The sequence below is a fragment of the Oryctolagus cuniculus genome, chromosome 1 (genome assembly GCF_051225735.1).
Source record: "Oryctolagus cuniculus isolate XC-2025 breed Fujian yellow rabbit chromosome 1, ASM5122573v1, whole genome shotgun sequence".
NCBI classification, from domain to species: domain Eukaryota; kingdom Metazoa; phylum Chordata; class Mammalia; order Lagomorpha; family Leporidae; genus Oryctolagus; species Oryctolagus cuniculus.
In genome coordinates, this window is record NC_142867.1 from 7,111,317 (window position 1) to 7,132,261 (window position 20,945).

Below are 20,945 nucleotides of genomic sequence, written 5' to 3' on the forward strand. Positions count from 1 at the left end.
CCCTGAGCAGTCGCCCACGGAGCCGGCACCAGCTGACAGGTGACGCTGGGGCTCTGCTCCTGGGGCTGGCCGGAAGAGACGCACTGCACTTTCAACTCCAGAAATCCCAGCCTGGAGCCCCCCAACCCTGTGACCGCCGTGGGGGGGGCTGGCCCAGCCCACACCCCTCCACCTGGAGCACCCGGGGTCCTGGGGGACTGTGTCCCCCCTCCCCCAGCACAGACAGCCCCTCCCCAGCTCCAAAGCCACCCTGGGAGGTGGGCTGGCCTCCAGCCTCCCTGAGGGTGCAGGACCTCAGGGGGCTGGGCCCACTGCCCCCTCGCTCCCCCGCCCCCCAGCTGAGCTGTCTGCTCGCCAAGCTCACCCCAGAGAGCCTCCAGCCCCTGGAGCTGCGGGAAGCCTGGTAGCTCCCTGATGGGGCTGCCCCACAACTTTCTCTCCCATGGAGAGCTCAGATCAGCCCGCTCCCTGCCTCCCCCCTGGGCCTCCTGCCCCCAGGGAGGGCGTGTCGGCCAGCCCCCATGGGGCGCCCCCCTGGCCTGGAGAGCCTGGGGAGGGGGCCGCCCGCTGTGTGCCCCCAGTCGCGAAGTTGCAGGGCTCTGGCCGCCAGGTGCACGGCCCCCACCGAGGCGGCACAGGGCTCACAGCCACAGCGCGCACAGGGAGGGAAGTTGGAGGCTGCTGGTGCCCCCCTTGAAGTCGTTTTAAAAATAAAACCTCGCTCCAACCGTGACTCACACGGCTGGTGGGGACGGGAGCGCGGCGCCCGGCCGGCCGGTGCCCTGGCCGCGGGCACCTCGCCCTCTGGCTCCAGGGTGCGGGGCCGGAGCTGGGACCGCCCTACCCAGCCTGGCGCCCCCCGCGGGCTCCAGCCGAGCCGCCCCCCGACCCCCGCCCTTTGCAGGCTCTGCTCATGAGAGCGGAGCCGCCGGCCGCGCACCCCACGCCTCCCCGGGCGGCGGGGCCAGCGCCACTGGCGCTCGGCGCTCGGCTCCCGGCCCCCACCCCAAATCCCGAAGGCTGCGCGTCCCCCGCCGCGCCAGGGCAAAGCCGAGCAGCCCGATCCCGCCGCGCCTCCGCGCCTCGCCGGCCTGCGGCCCCCGCCCCGCGGGCCCCGGCGCCCCGTCCCGGGCGCCCAGCTCCGGCCCCCGCCCGTTCAGCCCGCCTTACCTGCGCAGCGGCCGGGGAGGCGGGTCTCCTCGGGAAACTTTGCGGCTACGGCTGGAGCCTCAGGGGTTATTCCAAGGAGCGGGCGGGAACCCGAGCCGGAGGGCACCCTGGGGGGCGCGGGAGAGGAGTCCCCAGCGCGCAGCGGAGCGCGGTGGCGGGCCCGGGGCGGGGGGCGCGCGGCGGCGCATCTGCCCGGCTCGGGCGCCCGGCAGAGCCGCGGGAGGAGCGCGCGGGGCTGCGCCGGTGGCGGGGTGCGTGTGCCCGGGCGGGTGAGCTCCGTGGAGCGAAGGCCAGCGGTGGTGTCCGCGCGGGCGGCGGCGAGCAGGGCGCGGGAGCCAGGCTGTGCGGCCGCCTCTCCCCTCGCGGCGGCGGGGGCCGTGCGTGCAGGCGCGGAGCGAGCGGGCGGGGAGGAGAAGGGGAGGCGGCGGCGGGCGGGGAGAAGGCGGCGGGGGCGGGGGCCGCGCTGCGCACTGGCCGGCGGGACCCGGCGCGGGAGGCTGCGCCGCCGCGCGGGGACTCGGGCCCAGCCCGGAGCCGCGGCCTCCGCCTCCCGCTCCTCCTGCCCTCAGCTAAAATGGCTGGGGGTGGGGCTCTCAGTCTGGGAGTCTGCCCCCCTGGGGAGCGGTGGGGGGAGGAGGCGCCCAAAGCAAACCCGCCTCCGGTGGGGGGAGGAAGCGGGGTTCTTGCTCGGCGCGCCGCCTCCCCTGCACCCCGCTCTCCGCACCCACTCATTCATCAACCTTCCACCCATCTACCCATCCACCCATCCATCCATTCATTCATTCATTCATTCAGCCAGCCATCCGTGCATTCATTCACAAACACGTCCCCAGGCCCACTCTGCTGCCGAGGTAACCCCTTCTTCCCCGCTGGCCCCTTCCCTACCCAGGTGTTCCCACTTCCTTGGGCACTCGGAGCAGTGCCCCACGCTGCCTAAGTGGGCAGTGCCTGGGTCAGACGACGGCCAGCCTCAGTCCTTGGTAGTAAATGGGAGTACTAAGGACTGAAGTCCAAGGTTAGCGTGGGGGTTAAAGGGACCTGGTGGGGAAAGTGGCTGGAGGAGCCGCTGCACCTGTGCTGGGGGCTGACGGCAGGGGGGAGCACCTGTGCTGTGGGGGCTGGGGGAGCACCTGTGCTGTGGGGACTGGGGGGGAGCACCTGTGCTGTGGGGGCTGGGGGGAGCACCTGTGCTGAGGGGGCTGGGGGGAGCACCTGTGCTGTGGGGGCTGGGGGGGAGCACCTGTGCTGTGGGGGCTGGGGGGAGCACCTGTGCTGTGGGGGCTGACGGGGGGGAGCACCTGTGCTGTGGGGGCTGGGGGGAGCACCTGTGCTGAGGCTGAGGGGGCTGGGGGGGAGCACCTGTGCTGTGGGGGCTGGGGGGAGCACCTGTGCTGTGGGGGCTGGGGGGAGGACCTGTGCTGAGGGGGCTGGGGGGAGCACCTGTGCTGTGGGGGCTGGGGGGGAGCACCTGTGCTGTGGGGGCTGGGGGGAGCACCTGTGCTGTGGGGGCTGGGGGGAGGACCTGTGCTGAGGGGGCTGGGGGGAGCACCTGTGCTGTGGGGGCTGGGGGGGAGCACCTGTGCTGTGGGGGCTGGGGGGAGCACCTGTGCTGTGGGGGCTGACGGGGGGGAGCACCTGTGCTGTGGGGGCTGGGGGGAGCACCTGTGCTGAGGCTGAGGGGGCTGGGGGGGAGCACCTGTGCTGTGGGGGCTGGGGGGAGCACCTGTGCTGTGGGGGCTGGGGGGAGGACCTGTGCTGAGGGGGCTGGGGGGAGCACCTGTGCTGTGGGGGCTGGGGGGGAGCACCTGTGCTGTGGGGGCTGGGGGGAGCACCTGTGCTGTGGGGGCTGGGGGGAGGACCTGTGCTGAGGGGGCTGGGGGGAGCACCTGTGCTGTGGGGGCTGGGGGGGAGCACCTGTGCTGTGGGGGCTGGGGGGAGCACCTGTGCTGTGGGGGCTGACGGGGGGGAGCACCTGTGCTGAGGGGGCTGACGGGGGGAGCACCTATGCTGAGGGGGCTGATGGGGGGAGCACCTGTACTGTGAGGGCTGATGGGGGAGCACCTGTGCTATGGGGGCTGACGGGGGAGCACCTGTGCTGTGGGGGCTGGGGGAGCACCTTGCTGTGGAGGCTGGGGGGAGCACCTGTGCTGTGGGGGCTGGGGGGAGCACCTGTGCTGAGGGGGCTGACAGGGGGAGCACCTGTGCTGTGGGGGCTGGGGGAGCACCTGTGCTGTGGGGGCTGGGGGGAGCACCTGTGCTGTGGGGGCTGGGGGGAGCACCTGTGCTGAGGGGGCTGGGGGGGAGCACCTGTGCTGTGGAGACTGGGGGAGCACCTGTGCTGTGGGGGCTGGGAGGGAGCACCTGTGCTGAGGGGGCTGATGGGGGGAGCACCTGTGCTGTGGGGGCTGGGGGGAGCACCTGTGCTGTGGAGACTGGGGGAGCACCTGTGCTGTGGGGGCTGGGGGGAGCATCTGTGCTGTGGGGGCTGGGGGGAGCACCTGTGCTGTGGGGGCTGGGGGGAGCACCTGTGCTGAGGCTGAGGGGGCTGGGGGGGAGCACCTGTGCTGTGGGGGCTGACAGGGGGAGCACCTGTGCTGAGGCTGAGGGGGCTGGGGGGGAGCACCTGTGCTGTGGGGGCTGACAGGGGGAGCACCTGTGCTGAGGGGGCTGGGGGGAGCACCTGTGCTTTGGGGGCTGACAGGGGGAGCACCTGTGCTATGAGGGCTGATGGGGGGAGCACCTGTGCTGTGGGGGCTGGGGGGGAGCACCTGTGCTGTGAGGGCTGACAGGGGGGAGCACCTGTGCTGTGGGGGCTGGGGGGAGCACCTGTGCTGAGGGGGCTGACAGGGGGAGCACCTGTGCTGAGGGGGCTGGGGGGAGCACCTGTGCTTTGGGGGCTGACAGGGGGAGCACCTGTGCTATGAGGGCTGATGGGGGGAGCACCTGTGCTGTGGGGGCTGGGGGGGAGCACCTGTGCTGTGAGGGCTGACAGGGGGGAGCACCTGTGCTGAGGGGGCTGGGGGGAGCACCTTGCTGTGAGGGCTGACAGGGGGGAGCACCTGTGCTGTGGGGACTGGGGGGAGCACCTGTGCTATGGGGGGCTGGGGGGAGCACCTATGCTGAGGGGGCTGACATGGGCCCCAGGGGAGCACCTGTGCTGTGAGGGCTGGCATAGGGAGGGGCACCCAGACCACCCGCCATCTCCCTACCTCCTGAGTCCCGGTGCTGTCGCGTTCTGCCGGATGCGGAGGTCTCCCATCTGTGCAGCCTCACCTGCCCTGGCCAGACACCGTCACCTGTCGCCGAGCCGGGTCACTGCCTCCTGGCTTCTTTCCCTGTAGACGGCTGCTCTGCTCTCCCCACCTCTGCTCCCGGCTCTGCCCCCAGACTCCTCAGAGCCTCAGGGCCCCTCTCTGCAGACCCCTGCCCGCCGGTGCCTCCCACCCCAGGCCTCCTCAGAACATTCCAGGGCCCAGCAGACCTTGCTCTGTGCTGTCCTTCAAGGCCTGGCCAGACCACCACCCCTGGGGTACAGAGGCCCCCTCTGCCGCCTGCCCCCGCGTCCCTGCTGGGAGCCCCCCGGCCTTGTCGTCCTCACGTCTCCCGCCTGAGCCCCCCACCCACCCCCTTAACTCCCTTTCTGCCTGCTCCCGCTCTCTGCTCAATTCTCCAAACGGCTATTTTTTCCTCCAGTTTTTATTTATTGCCCAAACAGCATTATGCCAACAATAGAGGGAAGAACACATCGCCACCATGCCACCGCCCTGGGCGTCAGGTCCGCAGCCTCTGTTCCCTGTCCCCTTCCAGGCTCGGCCATGTTTCCCTCCCCCCTCCCAGATGGACGCGGGGCCCGGGGCTCCGTTGTCGCTCCGTCTCGGCACCTGTGTGCGGCTCGCTCCTTGTCCAGCCGAAGCCCTGGAAGCGAGGTGGCTTCCCAGCCCCGCCGTGCCCGTGCCCAGCAGGGGGCTGGCAGAGAGCGGGCTCTCGGGGCCTTGTGGTGGGTGCTACGGCTATAGCTCCGACAAGTGGAGCTGAGATATGAAAACATCATCTCCGTAATTGCGGTTAATGGCTGCGTGATATTCCATCTGGCCTGCTCAGCCGTGCTCGGCGGCTGCACACGGTCCAGGGAGCGCTGACGGAGGTCCGCTCTGTGCCAGCCGCTGTTGGGGGCACCACGGGTCAAGGGTGAGTTGCGACCTGCTGGAACCCTGCTGTGGCAAAGCTGGAACCACGACAGCTCAGCACAAGGCCTAGGGGCCCTGCCACTCACAGGGCAGGCGGCTCCTTGACCGGGACCCGGGAGCAGGGAGGAAAGGCCTGGCGGGCAGCAGGAGGAGCTTGTTCCAGCCTGCTACAGGTGCTGTGGTGCGTGGTCGGGAATTCTTGTCAAAGCTGGGGACGGCGGCCAGGGGCTCGTGTGGAAATCAGGGTGGCTGACGTGTGGCGTCTTGGACAAGGACGAGGACAAGGGGAGAATCAGCCAGTTCCAGGAAAGGGGCAGCCGGCTCTGGGAGTTAAAAGATCACTTGTTCAGTCAACAAACACTCGGTGAAGTGGGCTCAGAAGGACTAAGCTGACCTGCCAGCCGGGTCCTGACAAGGACACTGTCAGCCGGGAGGGACACACAAGTTGCTTGGTGACGATCTGTGGCCTCAGCCTTGAGCTCACCAAGCCCCAGCTCCCTGGCCCCCAGAGCAGCCTGCCAGTGGGCAGTCGCGGTCACCCCAGCCATGCCCACAGCCACCCGCCCAGCCACTCTCCCGGAGCCCTGGTCCTCTTCCGCTCGCCGCCTTACCCCTCTGCTGCTGGTGGCCCGAGCCCTGTCCCAGCCTCCCTGTGCCCCCCCAGTCTTTTCTCAGCGTGGCCGTCCTGGGAGGTCATGGGAGGCAGTGGTTTACGTGCTGCGTGGTGCGGGATCGAGACACGGCGCTGTTCCGCGGCTGTTGGCACAGGTTGTGCCGCCCGTGGCCTTGGGGCTGCCGGGGCCGGGGGAAGGGAAGCCGGTGACCGGACTCGGGGCTGGGGCAGAGTCATCCCCGTGGGAGGGCTGGGGGCGTCACCAGGGGCCTTAGTCCCTCTGTGCGATCAGTGGCCAGCGGTCAGCTGGCTGGGCAAGGATGGAGGCGGCCATTCAGAGGGCCTGGGCTCAGCCTTCCCCAGGGGCCAGCTTGGCATCAACTCCAGGGAGGGGTGCGCTCCCAGCCCCACCCAGACCCTACCAGGCTTCCCATCCCACTCTGCATTCTTTTCATAAAAGATGTTCCCGGGGCCAGGATCGTGGTGTGGCAGGGAAAGCTGGTGCCTCCGGTGCCACGGTCCCATGGGGTGTTGCTTGGCAGGTGACCAGGCTGCTCCGCTTCCGATCCAGCTCCCTGCTGTGGCCTGGGAAAGCAGTGGAAGGTGGCCCAAGTGCTTGGGCCCCTGCACCTGCGTGGAAGACCCGGATGAATCTCCTGGCTCCTGGCTCCAGCCTGGCACAGCCCTAGCCATTGTAGCAATCTGGGGAGTGAAGCAGTGGATGGCAGACCTCTCTCTCTCTCTCTGTCTGTCTCCCCCCACCCTGTCTCTTTTTCTCTCTCTGTAATTCTGATTTTCAATAAATAAATACATCCTTTAAAGAATTTATCAAATGCAGAATGAGAGAGAGAGAGAGAGAGAGAGAGAGAGAGAGAGATCTTCTATTCTGTTTCACTCCCCAGATGCCTGTAATAGCCAGGGCTGGGCCAGGCCGAAGCTAGGAGGCAGGAGCTCCGTCTGGGTCTCCCACGCGGGTGGCTGGGACCCCATGCACGTGAGCCCTCATCTGCTGCCCTCCCGGCACATTAGCAGGGAGCTGGGTCGGTCGGAAGTTGGGACTTGAACCGGCGCTCTGATAGACGGGATTCGGAAAATGGCGGCTGAACCCACTGTACCACGACACGCCCACCTCTGAGTTCCAACTGAGAGGCCCCCTGCGTCCCACTGAGTCACGCCACTGAGTACCCAGCCCATCTGACTCCCCACCTGCAGCCCCAGGCCATGCCCAGGACGACTGGTTTGCAGCAGGAACCCAAGGCCAGGGGCCAGCGGCGGCAGGCAGGGCCTCAGGCCTGGGGGGGGGGGGGAGTCCCGTAGCAGGTGCTCCAGGGGCAAGGCCAGGAGGGATGAAGCCAGCAACTCCTGGGGCCTGGGAGGCTGCCGGCCAGCGGGGAGCCAGGGGCCCCCTTGGCCTTGCTCGCCCACCCTCCAGGCCGAAGCCCATGCTGCTCAGCCTCGGCCAGGTGCCCTGCGAGCAGCCTCCCGACCCCACCTTTCTGGTGAGGTCAGTCGCCTCGTCCTCTGTCGCTGGACCCGCACTCGGCCGACCGGCTCGCGACGGAGGGGCCGCATCCGCAGAGTCCCTTCTGCTGTCAGGGACGCTGGGCCAGAGCCCGCTCGGTGGCTCCAGCCATGCCCCCTCCTAATGAAGCCCATGACACCATCACAAGGGTCCCACCTCCATGTCCCCACCCAACCTCAGCACCTCCCCACACCGGCAAGTGGGGGGCTGGGGGATCGGAGTGGATGTGCACTTTGGAGAGACACTGAGCGGTCACCTGTTCCCTCCGCCCCCGTCGCTTCTCCTTGGTGGCCCTGAACCACACACGTACCAGCCGCTGGGAGTTGTGTGAGCGCACTTTGACATCTCTGAAATCGGGGTGTGGCTGATGACATCACCACCGCACCGGGAGCACCCGTCGCCGTCCCTGCGTGTCCCCAGCATCCGGCACGTGGGTGGGCGGAGCACTGCCAGCCGTGGCTGAGTGACTGCGTGGACGGAGCGTGGGGCTGAAAGAACCCTTCCAGGCCACGCTGATGGTGATGGAGCTGTCCCAAGGCAAACTGGGAAATTCATGGAACTGGGAAATGTCACGTGGTGACGGTCGGGGCTCAGAGGGGGCCACCCCCTCCAGCGGCTCAGAGGCGGGCAGGGAGGTCTGGATGTGTGGGGGGTGGGGGATGTGATGGGGACCTGAGAGGCAGACCTGGTCTCACAACCGCCCCTGGGCTGGGCAAAGTAGAGGGCGGGAACCACTGAGCCCCCACCTCCCTCCAGCCCTGGAGGGCTGCCACTGGGCGGGGTCCGCTGCCGGCCCCGCCCTCCATAGGAGCCTCCTCTTCCCGCCACAATGACTGCACCCCCCCCACCCACGTGTCTCCCAGCCACCCGGGGCTGCCCTCCCTCGCCCCTGCATGGTTCCCTGCAGGGGACAAGCTGCCTCTCACCTGCCACTGCCACCTGCCACGTCCAGGAAGGGCGGGCCACACGGAGGGACCAGCACGTGCCAGGGCGGTGGGGGCTGCTGGACAGGGGCAGTGGAGAGAGCAGCAAGTGAGGCCTAGCTGGGGGGGGGGGACCGGGCCTCTGATTGGCACAGAGGTTGCGTGACTGGCACTGGGGACAGTGAGGAAGGGGCCACCATGTGGAAGTGACGGGTGGCCCCGGGAGACTGGGGAGCCGAGGTGAGCTGTTGGCTGCTGAGGGCAGGGGAGAGGCAAGGTGAGGTCAAGGACGCCCAGGTGTGGAGATGGAGAAGTCTCGGGGGAGGGGCGAATGGCACCCTGGCCACAGCCTCAGGGCTGCCTCCCCCCACCCCCAGCACCTCCCTCACCGTTCCCCGCTGCGGTCCCCGCTGCGGTCCCAGTTGGCTCACTGCCCACAGCCCTGCGGCCTGCCCTGAGCCTGGCGCCTGCTCCCACAGCCAGGGACAAAGAGGGGCTCAGCCCATGGCGCCCCCCTCCCTCGGTCCTGGAGCTGCAGGGGTGGGGGAGGAAACATGGCATCTTCTGGGACCCCGCCCCAACCTGGCGCCGGCACAGTCAGGAGAAAGCCTATCCGAAGCCCCGGCCCCTTCCCCAATTCCTGGGTGTCCGGAGCTCTGATCCAGGCCCGCTGGGGTGGGGTCAGTCCGAGCCCCTTACCTGCCATGCGCAGGTGCCCAGGGCAGCCAGGCCGCCCAGGTTCTGCGCTGAGCACCTGCTGAGGCTGGGCAGGGCTGAGCACAGGGAGAGGGAGGGGAAGGGGCACCACTGCCGGCCTTGGGGGTGGGGCGGAGGGTTGCCTGGCAACCGGCACGCGGCGCCAAGGAGAGATTCTTAAAGAGCCCAGGCTGGGCCACGCAGGGGCACCCCGAGGCTCGGCCTCGCATACCAATGGCAGCCACGGGGTGCAGTCCAAGCTAGGAGGATAGAGAGGAGAGGCGCCCGGGCCAGGGGACCCTGAGGCAGGCGGGGCAGGGACCAGGCTGGGCCCTCTGGTCTCATCCGCGCAGGGCCTGGGAGCGGCGCCTCGCGGAAGCAGCTCCGCAGACACGGCCGCCTGTTCCTGGCTGGGCCCCCCAGGCCGCCTCCGCCGAGAGCGAGGAGCCGCGCGCTGCACGCAGGCGGCAGGTGCACCCCAGAGCTGCGACTGAGGGAAGTGCCCCCCCGGTGTCCAACCTGAGGGCCCTGGGCCCCGAGTGGCTGCCGCCTTGCTCGGCCTCCCTGAGAAGGGACCGTCTCTGGCCTCAGGGCGACACCTCGCGTGGGTCTCCAGCTCCTGGGGCTTCAGTTTCCCCGGGGGTGCCTTGCCAGGGCTCCAGGGATGACCCTGTGGGGGTCTGGCCTCAGGGGCGTTGAGGACAGCGTCTGGGGAAGCGTCAGAAGCTTTCCCTGGATTGGGGGGCTGTGACCCCAGAGGTTAAGACCCTGGGCCTCGGGGAGGGCTGGACGGGGAGCCCCCCTCCGCTCCTGCCAGGGGGAGGGGGTTCCTGCTGCTCCTCCCACTGACCACATGGAGCCACGTTGAGAAGCCAACTCCATCCCGGGCGGATCCTGCCTCCCCCTCCGCCCTCTGATTGGTCCCTGGTGCAGCAAGGCCTCTTCTCAACCCGCCCTTCCCCCGCCCCCCATCCCCAAGGAGCGAGTCAGGCTGCACCCGACTCCCCGTGGCTGTGGAAGAGGGATCAGGGCCCCAGGGCCTGGCCACCCCTTCTGCCTGCCTCCCAGCCCCTGGGTGTTGGCCACGGTGGGTGGAGGACCTCCCCACAGGCTGCCCTGCTGGTCCCAAAGGAAGTCGTTAGAAAACCAGGGGGTGGGCGCCCCAGGAAGCAAGGCATGGGGCAGCGAGCACTTTTGTCCCCTCAACAAGTAAAAATATTTATTTCAGAGGCGCAGAGAGTGAGAGTCCCCATCTGCTGGCTTACTCCCCAGATGCCTGCCACGGCTGGGCTGGGCCGGGCCACGGCCAGGAGCCAGGAGCCCCGTCCAGGCTTCCCAACACTGGAGCAGCGCTGCTACCTCCCCGGGTCTGCACGAGCTGGAGCTGGAGCTGCAGCCAGCGCTGGGTGTTGCAGGGGGTCCTCTCATGGGGGACGTGGGTGTCTTGACCAGTATCTAGGCTCTAGGCTAAATGCCCGTGCTGGCAGCGGGCACTTTGGGTGATCAGGGGAGGCCCTTAGAGGAGGTGACATTTTCACCGAGACCCGAAAGATAAGGAGGACCCAAGGTGGAAAGAGCTGGTAGAGGAGTGTGCCAGGCAGAGCAAGCAGTGTGTGCAAAGGCCCTGGGGTATGAAGGAGCCAAACCTATTTGAGGGAGAGGAAGGAGGCCAGGAAGTTGGGGGTGGCGGGAGTCGCGCGTGGGCTGCAGCCATGTGTTCATGGAGGAGAATATGCGTTTTATTCTAAGTATAATAGGGAGCTATTTGAGAGTTTTAAGCAGGGAAGTGACATGATCTAATTTATATTTTAAAGCGATCATCAGAACAACCACTTTGGAGACAATTTGGCAACAACTAGTCAAGTTAAGAACGCCGCGCAGCCCCGCCAGCAGCCCCACTCCCGGGCGGGCGCGTGAGAGGAGTTCTGCGCATGCGTCAGGGCCGTGGCCTGCAGGGGGCGGGACTGGACCCCATTACCTTGGCTGCAGGGAGAATGGGCCGCCCCCCTCGGCCGGGGAATATTAGACAGCGGGGAAAACCGGCCCCGGAGAGCCACGGGGGCCCGCGGGATGCAGCCCACGATGTGCGTGAGGTCCGCGGTTGCACCTTGCAGGAGGCTCCCCAAGGTCAGGGTTCTGGGCCCCGGGGCAGGGGGTGACTCCGGGAGTCAGCGGTGGAGGCCCGGCAGGGCTGGGGCTCCTCTCCCTCTCCCACCCCCTTGGTTTCCTTCTCCCCTTTCTGGAGACAGCTGAAGCTCAGAGCAAGCAGGGAGCCGCCCAGGGTCACCCAGTGAGCGGGAGCTGGGGACAGAGGAGCCCTGGCTTTGCCTGGAGGTGGTGGCCTGTCCAGCCGGGACCCAGCCGCGGGGCCCACCCAGCCCCCACACACCAGGCTTTCCCGTTCTGCCTCCACTCGCCCACCCAACAGGGCCGCCTCTCCCTCCGTGTGGAGGAGACCACACCGGCTGGCTGGAGCCCAAGCCATCTCAGGGTAATTGGGTTTCCGATGGCCATGGTTATGCTAATGTCAGACGCTGAGTGCCTGCCCCCTGGCTCCCGGGGGAGGGGTCCCCAGCAGGCAGGCAGCACTCAGCGCCCCCTTGGAGCCAGACCCGGTCCCCAGCTGTGTGACCTTGGGCAAGCCACTCAGTCCCGCTGAACCCCTCATTCCTCATCAGTTGAAGCAACAAAAAAATCATGGGACCCCTCCGTGGGGCTCTGGGCGCGGGGCGGGGGCAGCAGCTGCCGAGGCTGGGCCCAGAGAACCCGCCTGATACCTGAGCTGTTTGTACGTTTTTGTTGCAAATCTCACAGGTCCTAAGGGAAAACTGAGCTGGCCGGCAGGCGTAGGGCCGACTTGCTTTGTTCTCACTCCCTGTTTGTCTTCTCCAGTCTGGGGCCGTGAACACGAATCTGTTACCTAACAAGCTACCCACAAGTGGAAGGCGCCCAGGCGGCTGTTGGGGGGCTGGGACCAGCCTGCTGGAGCTTGGGGTTGTAGGGGAGCCCGGGGAGGAGCAGGAGTGGACCTTCCGGGAGACTGGGGGGAAGGGAGAGGGAGAGGGAGAGGGAGAGGGGGAGGGGGGGAGGGGGAGGGAGAGGGAGAGGGAGAGCCCAGCTCATCCCCCCGCCACTCCACCCACCCACCGCAGACTGGGGCCACCGCTGGGCTCAGGTCAGAGAAGCAGCAGTGAGGCGCTGAGCCCAGGAGGCTGGGCAGGGGCCGGGGGAGTCCAGGCCCCGGAGTCAGCCTGGCAGGGTTCCCTGTGTGGGCTCGCGGGCCTGTGCCTGGGCCTCAGCTTCCCCTTCTGTGTAATGGAGCTGCGCGTCCAGCAAGGTCCTGAGGCCGGGGCCGCCGCTGATGGCCGTTATCCCCGCAGCCTTCGCCGTGGCCGGGACCCAGCGCCCCAGTCCCCAGGTTCACACGGTGGTGGAGCTTGGAGGGGGTCACGGTGGCCTTAGTGGCCTTGTGAGAGGGGAAAGGACCCACACCTGCTCCCTCGTGCCGCCCTCCACCCGCCGGCCGGGTTCCCCTGCCGCCAGGGCCCTCGGCAGGTGCTGGTGCCACGCGGGGGACTTCCTGGCCACCAGGAACCTGAGCCACGCGGCTGCTGCTGCTCAGCCATCGCCTGTGGCGGCCACAGCAGCCACAGAGGGCGGCCTCAGACCGAGCTTCCGGCCATCACAGTTTTACGGCGTCTTTTTTTTTTTTTTAATGAGATTTATTTATTCGTTTGAAAGAGTTAGATCGGTTCACTCCCCAAATGACCACAACGGCCAGGGCTGGGCCAGGTGGAAGCCAGGAGCCAGGAGCTCCATCTGGGTCTCCCACGTGGGTGCAGGGGCCCAAGCCCTTGGGCCATCTTCAGCTGATTGGAAGTGGAGCAGCCGGGACTCGAACCCGTGCTCTGATACGGGATGCGGGCACTGCAGGCCGTGGCTTTACCCGCTGTGCCGCAGCGCCGGACGCTGCGGGCCTCGGGGCTTCTTCACTGCTATCATCTGTGGCTCCGAGGGGCTCGGCCAAAAAACGCCCCCCCCAAACCCCGACCCCGGATGAGGGAACCCAGGCCCAGGGGTGGAGCGGCGGGCCCACGATTGCCACTGGGGACTTCGGGACAGAGCCTGGCAAAGACGCAGAGGTTGGCTGCGGCCCTTGGAGGTCACTTCTCTCCGGCCTCAGTTTCCCCACCTGTAAATGGGGCAGGAAGGAACGTGGGTGTCCATGCTAAGATGGTTACCCAGGGCCCCGTGTGGAAGCTGGGGGTGTGTTTGGCGCCCATGAATGTGAGCCCGGGGCCCCTGCTGCCCCCCAGGGCCGGGGAAGGCCCAGTGCTGTCCGCCCGCCGGGCGCCCCACCTGGGAGGACGGTGACCTTGGCCTGGGGGGACGGAGCTTGTCAAACATGGCAGGCTGCTCTCAGCTTGAGGTGCCTTTGAAGTCGCGTGTTTTATCTCCGGATTTCAGCCCATTCCGCTTTTTATTCCGTCTGCGGGTGTTTCTCATCTAAAATGTGTTTTAAACGACTCGCCCTGAAGTAGAACACGGATCCCGCCGCCGGCGTGCGGGGCGTAGGGCTGGCAACGGCGTGGATTTCTCAAGACAGCCCCCGCCCACCGGAGCCGGGGCGGCTGGGGCAGCGGCACCGAGCCCCAGGCAGGTGCGGGCTCTGGGCTCTGGGCTGGGAAGGGCTCTGAGGGGGCTCCCGGTCCCCAGGGGGCGCCCGGGTGGGTGTCCAGGGCGGGGACACTGCAGGGGCCGCGGGGCCCTTCCTGCCCCTCCTCCACCCCCAGTCTGGTCTCTGCAGCCCACCCCTCCTCCCAGTGCCCCCTTTTCACACTCAGGCCTGCGAGACCCCCAAAGGGCTGCTCATGCCCCCTCTGACCTCTGTCCTCCTCCGCTGCACCCCCAGGCCTGCTCCTGCCTCAGGGCCTTGGCACAGCTGCCCTGGGCCTGGCCGGCAGGTCCCGGCTCGCCCGGCTCGGATCAGCCTCCGCCTGCCGACAACCACAGCTCTCTCCTCTCGGCTCCCTCCACAACCTCTAGCTCCCACAGTGATCCTCGTTCAAGTTCATTCTCGGTCTGTGGTTTCTGGACGGCTCCCTGCTGGGCCGAGCTCTGCCCTGCAGCACACAGTAGGCGCAGATGCGCGTGTGTGCCCTGCGAGCGAGCGAGCAAGCGGAGGCAGCGGGCCAGGCGGGGCGGCAGGGTGGGGGCGCTTGGGGAGCGGCCCCAGCTGCTGGCTGCCTCTCCCGGCAGGGGTGTGTGGAGGAGGCAGCCTCCCCGGGGGCGCACGGTGGGGCTGCGCCTGCCTCAAAGTCACCCCTGTGCCCGCTCACCGGCCCAGGAACCCACTCAGCGCTTTCCTCGGGTCACCGCACCTCCTCTCTGGCGCGCCCCCCCCCACCCCGCCCGCGGCCTCCCTGGGCTGGAGGATTTAGTCCCTGTCACCACTGAAGGGCTCAGGCGGCTCCTACGCCTGCGGAGGGAGGGGCCTGGCCATCCTGCCACTGCCCTTGGCCCATACACCCCCCCCCCGGAGTCCAGCTCCTGAGAGCCCCCGCCCCAGCCCTAGGGGTGGGTTCCCCTGCAAGGCCTGGCGGGGGACACAGCGACCTGTCAGAGGTGTTCAGTTAGCACCTGCAAGACCCCCGGCAAGTGAGGTGGGCAGTGAGGATGCGGGCGGGGCTGGGAGGCGGGGAGCAAGCACAGACCTGGGTGTGGGGCAGCCCCTGGGTGGGCAGCGGTAGCAGCCTGTGCAAAGGCCCTGGGACTGGGGCAGCTTTGGGGGCCCGGAGTGCAGTAGAGGGAATCCCGGGGCGCAGGCCCCCAGGGGCTCCCCATCCAGAGGATTCTAATCGGGAAGCTGGGGGTGACGTGGGAGACCCTCGGCCTTGCGCTGTGACCTCTGTCCAGTGGGTGCGTCGCGGCGGCGGCCGAGCCGGGCGAGGAGGACCGGGCCTTGAGGCTCTGCCTGCGAGGGCCCCTTCCTGTCAAACGGTACAAGAAATTACGCTTATGACTTTGCTGGCGTGAAGACAAACATATTATATTTTGAAACATTTTCTTTGACCTAGAACTTCATTTTTTTCTTTTGATGCTAAGAAAAAAAATTACATTTTCCTGGGCCTTTGACAGCACGGTGGGCCGAGGCCGCGGCGGCCATGGCCCGGAGCGTGGGCCTTGCAGGGGCTGGGGGCTGCGGCAGGAGGGACGCACAGCCAGCCCCTGGAGAGGAAGAGGTGCGGTGCCCCCGCCTCTGCCCTGCCCCTCCCCTCCTGCTCCCCCAATCCCAGTTCCCAGGCTCCCTCTGCCCCGAGGCGCAGTCAAGTGCAGCCCACCCTGGCCAGCCCCACGTGGCCCCCGGGACCCCTCACTCTCAGGCCGCCTCCCATGGCCGCGCCCTCGCCGGTGCCATTCCCTCTGCTGCACACCTCGCCTCCTGTCCTGGGACCATGTACCAAGCCTCCTGGCGCCTTGGCACCAACGCCACCTCCTCTGTGAAGCCCTCCGGGCGTCCAGGCTGCGCTCGGTCTCGTACCTCCTCGGCTGTGGGTGTGCCATGCTCGTGGCAGCGCCCGACTCTGACCAGGGACTGGGCTACCCGTCGCCACGTGCCTGGTGCCCTCGCAGCTCTGCATACAGTTGGCACTTAACTGAGACCTTTTGTGCATCGAGCAAAGCCGGGGCCGGGGACCACCCTTGGCTCGTGCCGCCTCTGACCTGTGGGGACGGCTGCCAAGCACTGGGGCCTGGGCCTCCCTCGCTGGGCAGTGGCCACCCAACCCCCCCCCAGCACCCTGCTGCCGGGACAGCCAGCGCTGGGGGCAGAGGAGGGGACCGAGGTCCCCCAGAGAAGGTGCCCGAGCCTCCAGCCTCCCGGAGGACGGAGGCCCTGGCAGTGACGGCCCTCGGGGCCACCCCAAGGTCGCCGGAGCAGCACTGGGCTGGGAGCCAGCTGGTCAAGCTCAGTGGGGCGTGGCGCGGGCGGGGGCCAGGCTGCAGGGCTGGGGGACGTCAGCGGCGCCCAGGGACGGCATCTGAGCAGGTGCACCCAGTGCACACCCTGCTCTGGAACCTGCACCCCCAGCCCCTGCGCCCTCCCCTGAGGGATGAGGCTCTGCAGCCGAGGCTGGGTCCCTGGGCCCCTGCAGGTCCTCCCATCTGAGGCCGAGACCCCCAGCCCGGGGTGCCTCCCTCCTGGGCCGACTCCTCCTGAGCCCCAAGCCCCCACCTCACACCCTGGCGGGGTGGGTGTCAGGCCCATTCGCCCCGACAGCAGGGTTTGGGGGTGCTGGCGGCGGGTGGGGGTGGCCTCGCCTTGCGACAGGGGCCCACAGGAGGGAGGTCAGCGCTCCCTCCTGCCCCTTCGCTGCTGGCTGCCGACCCATTTGGCGCCGTGCCCTAGTTGGGCGCAAGCCAGCTCGTTTGCAGCCAGTGTTAATTAAGAGAGAGAGGTGACGGGGGAGGTGGGCAGAGGCCGCGGAGGGCAGCGTCCGACAAGCCAGGGCCTCAGGGCGCCCAGGGCGGCCGACCTGGCACCACCGGTCCTCTCCTGCCGTGCGGGCCAGGCCTGCCCGCCGCCCCCGTGAGCCCCAGCCCCTCGTCCCCGCACCAGGGATCTCTGTGGCTGCTGGACCCAGCCAGGAAGCCTACTGTGTGCTGCCCCTACTGTGTGCTCCGCAGGGAGGGGCCCCAGGAAAGCCGTGTGCTCTGGGGCCGGCTGGGAGTGGGCGGACCCGGTCCAGGTCTGCTGCTGCCGCCTGCCACTGTGGCCCCCGGCTTCCTTCTCTGGGAGAAGAGAGCAATCACACCTCCCTGGTGGCCTCACCATGGTGACAAATGGGGCCATGGGGCAGGACACTGAGGCCGGCCCGGTACGCAGGGCCTGGTACGCAGGCCCCGGGCAGGAGGCTGTGTGCAGAGCCACTGGGGGGCTGGAGGGCCACGCCCCGCCCGCGCCTGCCTGGGTGCCCCACCCAGCCCTCCCTGCCTGGCTCCCTGCCGCCCGGGGCTTGCTGCGGCCCCCACCCCTGTTCTGGGAGCGCCCAGCCGCTCCTCGCCTCTCCATCTTAATTAGCTGCTTGTATTAATCTCGCAAGTAACGTGGCAACTCGCAGCCCTGGGTTTTCGGGCTGTGGAATTAATTATTCCCCAAGCGAGGAGCTGTCGGCTCTGGGAGACCAGCCGCTGGGAGCCGACGACACCACTTAGCGGCGTCTGAGCATCACCCCAGCCCGCGGCCCCTGCTGCCCCCCACCCCGCCCTGCTCCGTGCGCCCCCGCCCCTTGCACAGGCAGGGTGGGGACCCAGCAGGTGGAGTGGGAGGGCAGAGCGGGGGGGGGGGGGGGAGGAGCTAAGACAGCCTGGTAGCCAGAGGGGCCTAAGGCCCAGCAGGGGGCCGCGCACCTGGGCCTGGAGGGCACCTGCCCGGCTCCCCCTTCGCTGTCCTGATTAGCAGCAGTGGTAGCGTGGACGCAGGCTGCCTGTGGACGCGGGGGGCCAGGACCCTGCACAGCCCTGAGCCCCGCCTTGCCACACAGTAGGGGGCAGCCGGCCGGGAAGAGCCGCAGCGAGGGGGCAGGCACCGGGCCCAGCGCTCAGCATTGCCCTCCCTCGACCTTCACGCCAGCCCTGGGACAGTGGTGCTGTCCTGGTCTCACACGCGGGGAAACTGAGGCACGAGGCCACCCGGCCCCAGCTGGCCATCTGTGGACCCAGCGCTGACCCCAGTCCCGGAGCTCTGGGCCCCAGCATCGCACCCCCCAGTCACCTGCATCTGACAGGCGTCCCCCAAGCCCCAGTTCAGCCTCTCGCCCGCCCTGTTCATTCCGGGGCAGCCCAGCGTGTGGGCCCCGAGGGCGGTGGCCAGGCCACCCCAGGGTGGGCTCAGCCAGAGCCCAGGAGATGCTGTGGGTGAAAGAGCGAGCCGGGGGAGGACGCTGGCGCCTGCCTCTACTCCCACGTGTGGCCACCTCGCAGGGCAGCATGGCCCTCGTGTCCCCTGCCCTTGCCTGAGGGGAGGGGTCCCAGGCCCCGCCCCCTTGCTCTGTCTCCGCACCCACCCCTTCCCCACTAACCTGCCTCTGTCTCTTCTCTTGCAGCCAACAGCTCCCTGCTCGGAGGCGGTGGTGGTGAGTGGACCTCCTTCCTGTCACCGGGTCTCAAGTGGGGCTGGCGACACCTCCCTGGCCCCCTCGCCTCCCCTCCGGGCAGCCTCCTCCCTCCCCTGCCCCCAGCATCTCACAGCGGCCAGCGGGCAAGCTGGGGCCCGGGCCCACCCCCTCCCTGTGCCTGTGACCTTGCTAATGACCCTGGGACTCAGGGGTAGGAGGTCAGGGTGGGCCCGACCACCAGGGCTGCAGGCCAAGGTCAGCGGGTGCCCTGAGGTAGAGAGGGCACCCCCGGGCCCCCAGCGTTGCCTCCCTGGTCCCATGGCCCCGCTGCCCCCAGCCCCTTGGCCCAGCTGGTGGGGCGGCCGCTGTCGGTGCGGGCAGCAGGATGATTGGTGAGCCAGGGGCCAGGGGTTAATGCGCCGTCGGATAAATCCCGGGGCCGTGTTTACGGCAGCCGTGGCGGGGCCCAGGCCAGGTTTTAAAAGGGGGAAAAATAAAAGGGGCCGAGGAGGTCAGGACTAAATAAGAGCCGCGAGCAGAGCTGTCGGTGGCGGCCAGCAGGCAGGGCGGGGCTGTTTGTGGCTGGACATGTCCCCCTCCCCCCGCCCCGGCTCCCGCTTCTCCCCTGGCCGTCCTGCAGAGGTCACCCAGGCCCCGGGGGGACCCTGGACGCAAGCCGCGCTCGCCCGCAGTGCCCAGGGGTACCCGGCCCTGAGCCAGTCCCGCCCACGGGGCTCATGGTGCAGGCGGCAGCACCCCCACGGTGCAGGATCTTCTGCGAGGAGGTGGCGCCTTCCACGGGACCCCAGGCATGGGTAGGGGTGGAGAGTGGTGGGAACGGTGTCCCGGGCAGCGGGAACAGCATGGGCGAAGGCCCACAAGGAAGGACGCGTGGGCATGGGAGGTGTGGCTGGGGGCGGGGTCAGGGCCCAGCCAGGAGCCTCAGAGACCCCCCAGGCGGGAAAGATAAAGAATGAAAAAGGTGTGAGCTCCTGAAAACTGGCATCAGTTCATCGCCCCTCTTCTGAGCCAAGGCCAAGGGCGCCTGCTGCCACCCAGACTCCTCTGCCCTCCCCACTCGGCTCCACCCACACCGGCTTCCCTGTGGTCCCAGAGGAGGCAGCCTGCCCCAGGGCCTTTGCGCCTGCTGTTCCCTCTGCTGGATGCTTTTCCACGCGGCTGCCGCTTTACCGCTCACGTCTTTGCTGCAATGGTGGGGCGGTGCCCTGCCCTGCCCCGCCCCACCCTGCCCAGGCTGCACCTGTCTCCTAACACACTGCCCCAGCGAGGTCCTGTCCTCCGTGCTCGGAGCAGGGGAGGCTGGGTCTCCAGCACCCAGAACAGGCACGTGGAGTGGGTGCTCAGTATCGTTTGTTGAATGAATGCGTGAACTACAGGACAGGTGACAGTGGCCCCACACATTCAGACAAGGACACGAGGGCAGCAAGGACCATGAGGCTCTAGGGGTGGCTCAGACAGCCCGGGGCCCAGATTATCGGGTGCCTCCAGCACCCCTTGCGGCTTTGGGGGTGAGGGGAGGCTGGGGCGGGCCCCGTGCACGGCCTGGCTGGCGTGGAGATGGATGGGGCGGCCGCGACCCGGGAGGAAGTGGGCCCGGAGTCCAGGCTTTTAACGCCGGCGGAGATTTATGGAGCCGCCGCAAACGCTCGCTGGGGCTGTCACTCTGCTAATGTGATTGGAACAAGGTGGAGGAGGCGGGGAGGGGACTGCCGGCGGCATGGGGCCTGGCACCGCCGGGGGTGGCACGGAGGACGGCCCGGGCACCCTCTGCCTTCACATTGCCACCCGCGCCCTCACCGCCCTGGTCCCTGGCATCCGCCTTGCACCCGTTGGGGGAAGGGCGGCCGGGCCCGTCTGACATCGCCCAGACACTCCCTGGTCCTCCCCTGGGGGCTCCTGAGGCTCCTTCTGCAAGGATTCAGGCCCCCACCCGCCCGTCAGCCCCCGCACGCCGCCCCAGGCTGCCCACCGTCCGGGGCAGCAGCCGCCCGAGCCTGTCACCCTGCCCGCTCACCCGAGCCCGAGCACCCCCTGTGAAAGCTCACCTGTCAGGCCCTGGGCGGGGATTCTGGGAGGGCCCGAGCCCCTGCTCTGAGGCCGCTCCTGGGTCAGAGCAGGTAATTAGCTGCCCCTCCAGGTGCCCGGCCTGCCCCGGGCACTGGGGCCGGGCCCTGCCCTCTGGGGGCCAGCAGCGGGGTCAGCCAGGGCGGGGAGGGGGCAGCAGAGGGCTGCAGGCCGCAGGAAGCAGGGAAGGGGGTGATCTCCCAGGAGCTGCGGGGCTAATGGAGTCTGGAGGGTGCAGGGTGCAGCCCCCACCCAGGCCTGCCTCGCTTCCGGCCGGACCCCTGGCAGGCCCGGGGCAGGCTAGGGCGTCAGCGCTTCCCAGGGGGCTGTCTGATGGGGGAGGGACTCAGGCCTTGGCTCCGCCCCCAGGGACACCCAGGTTGGCTCTCTGGGAGCCGGGGTGCTGGACCTGGGCCCTGGAGGCCGCGTAGGGGTCTGGCAGGTGCAGCAGCGTGAGGAGGCCCCTCAGGAGGGGCTGGGGGCTGCCAGGACCCCCCCTCCCCCTCCCGCCTGGAGCCTGTCCTGGCTTCCATAAAACACTCTGGACAACATTTTGCTATTGTATGGTGAGGAGGAAGGCGGCTCTTAAATCAGGCGGGGAATGGACTCCGCTGATGGGGGCTGAAATGTTTA

The 20,945-nt window shown here is 68.5% G+C and overlaps 1 protein-coding gene and 1 long non-coding RNA gene across 7 annotated transcripts in view; one reads left to right on the plus strand and one right to left on the minus strand.

The window, feature by feature from the left end:
* The window catches only part of MACROD1 (mono-ADP ribosylhydrolase 1), a 114,521-nt gene that overhangs the window by 87,065 nt on the left and 6,511 nt on the right, over nt 1-20,945 (plus strand). For 4 of the 6 annotated variants that reach the window (XM_051833145.3, XM_051833143.3, XM_089325723.1 and 1 more), the window contains one exon: nt 18,216-18,245. The exons of the other annotated variants lie outside the window; for them this stretch is intronic. In XM_051833145.3, the coding sequence (XP_051689105.3) occupies nt 18,216-18,245 (30 nt within the window). The remainder of the gene's footprint in view (nt 1-18,215; nt 18,246-20,945) is intronic. 6 annotated transcript variants of the gene reach the window in all.
* LOC103347266 (uncharacterized) lies at nt 7,900-9,230 on the minus strand. The gene is made up of 3 exons (XR_016229066.1): nt 9,115-9,230; nt 8,419-8,495; nt 7,900-8,034 (listed from the first exon to the last, which is right to left on the minus strand). It is a non-coding gene; the product is annotated as an uncharacterized LOC103347266 (long non-coding RNA).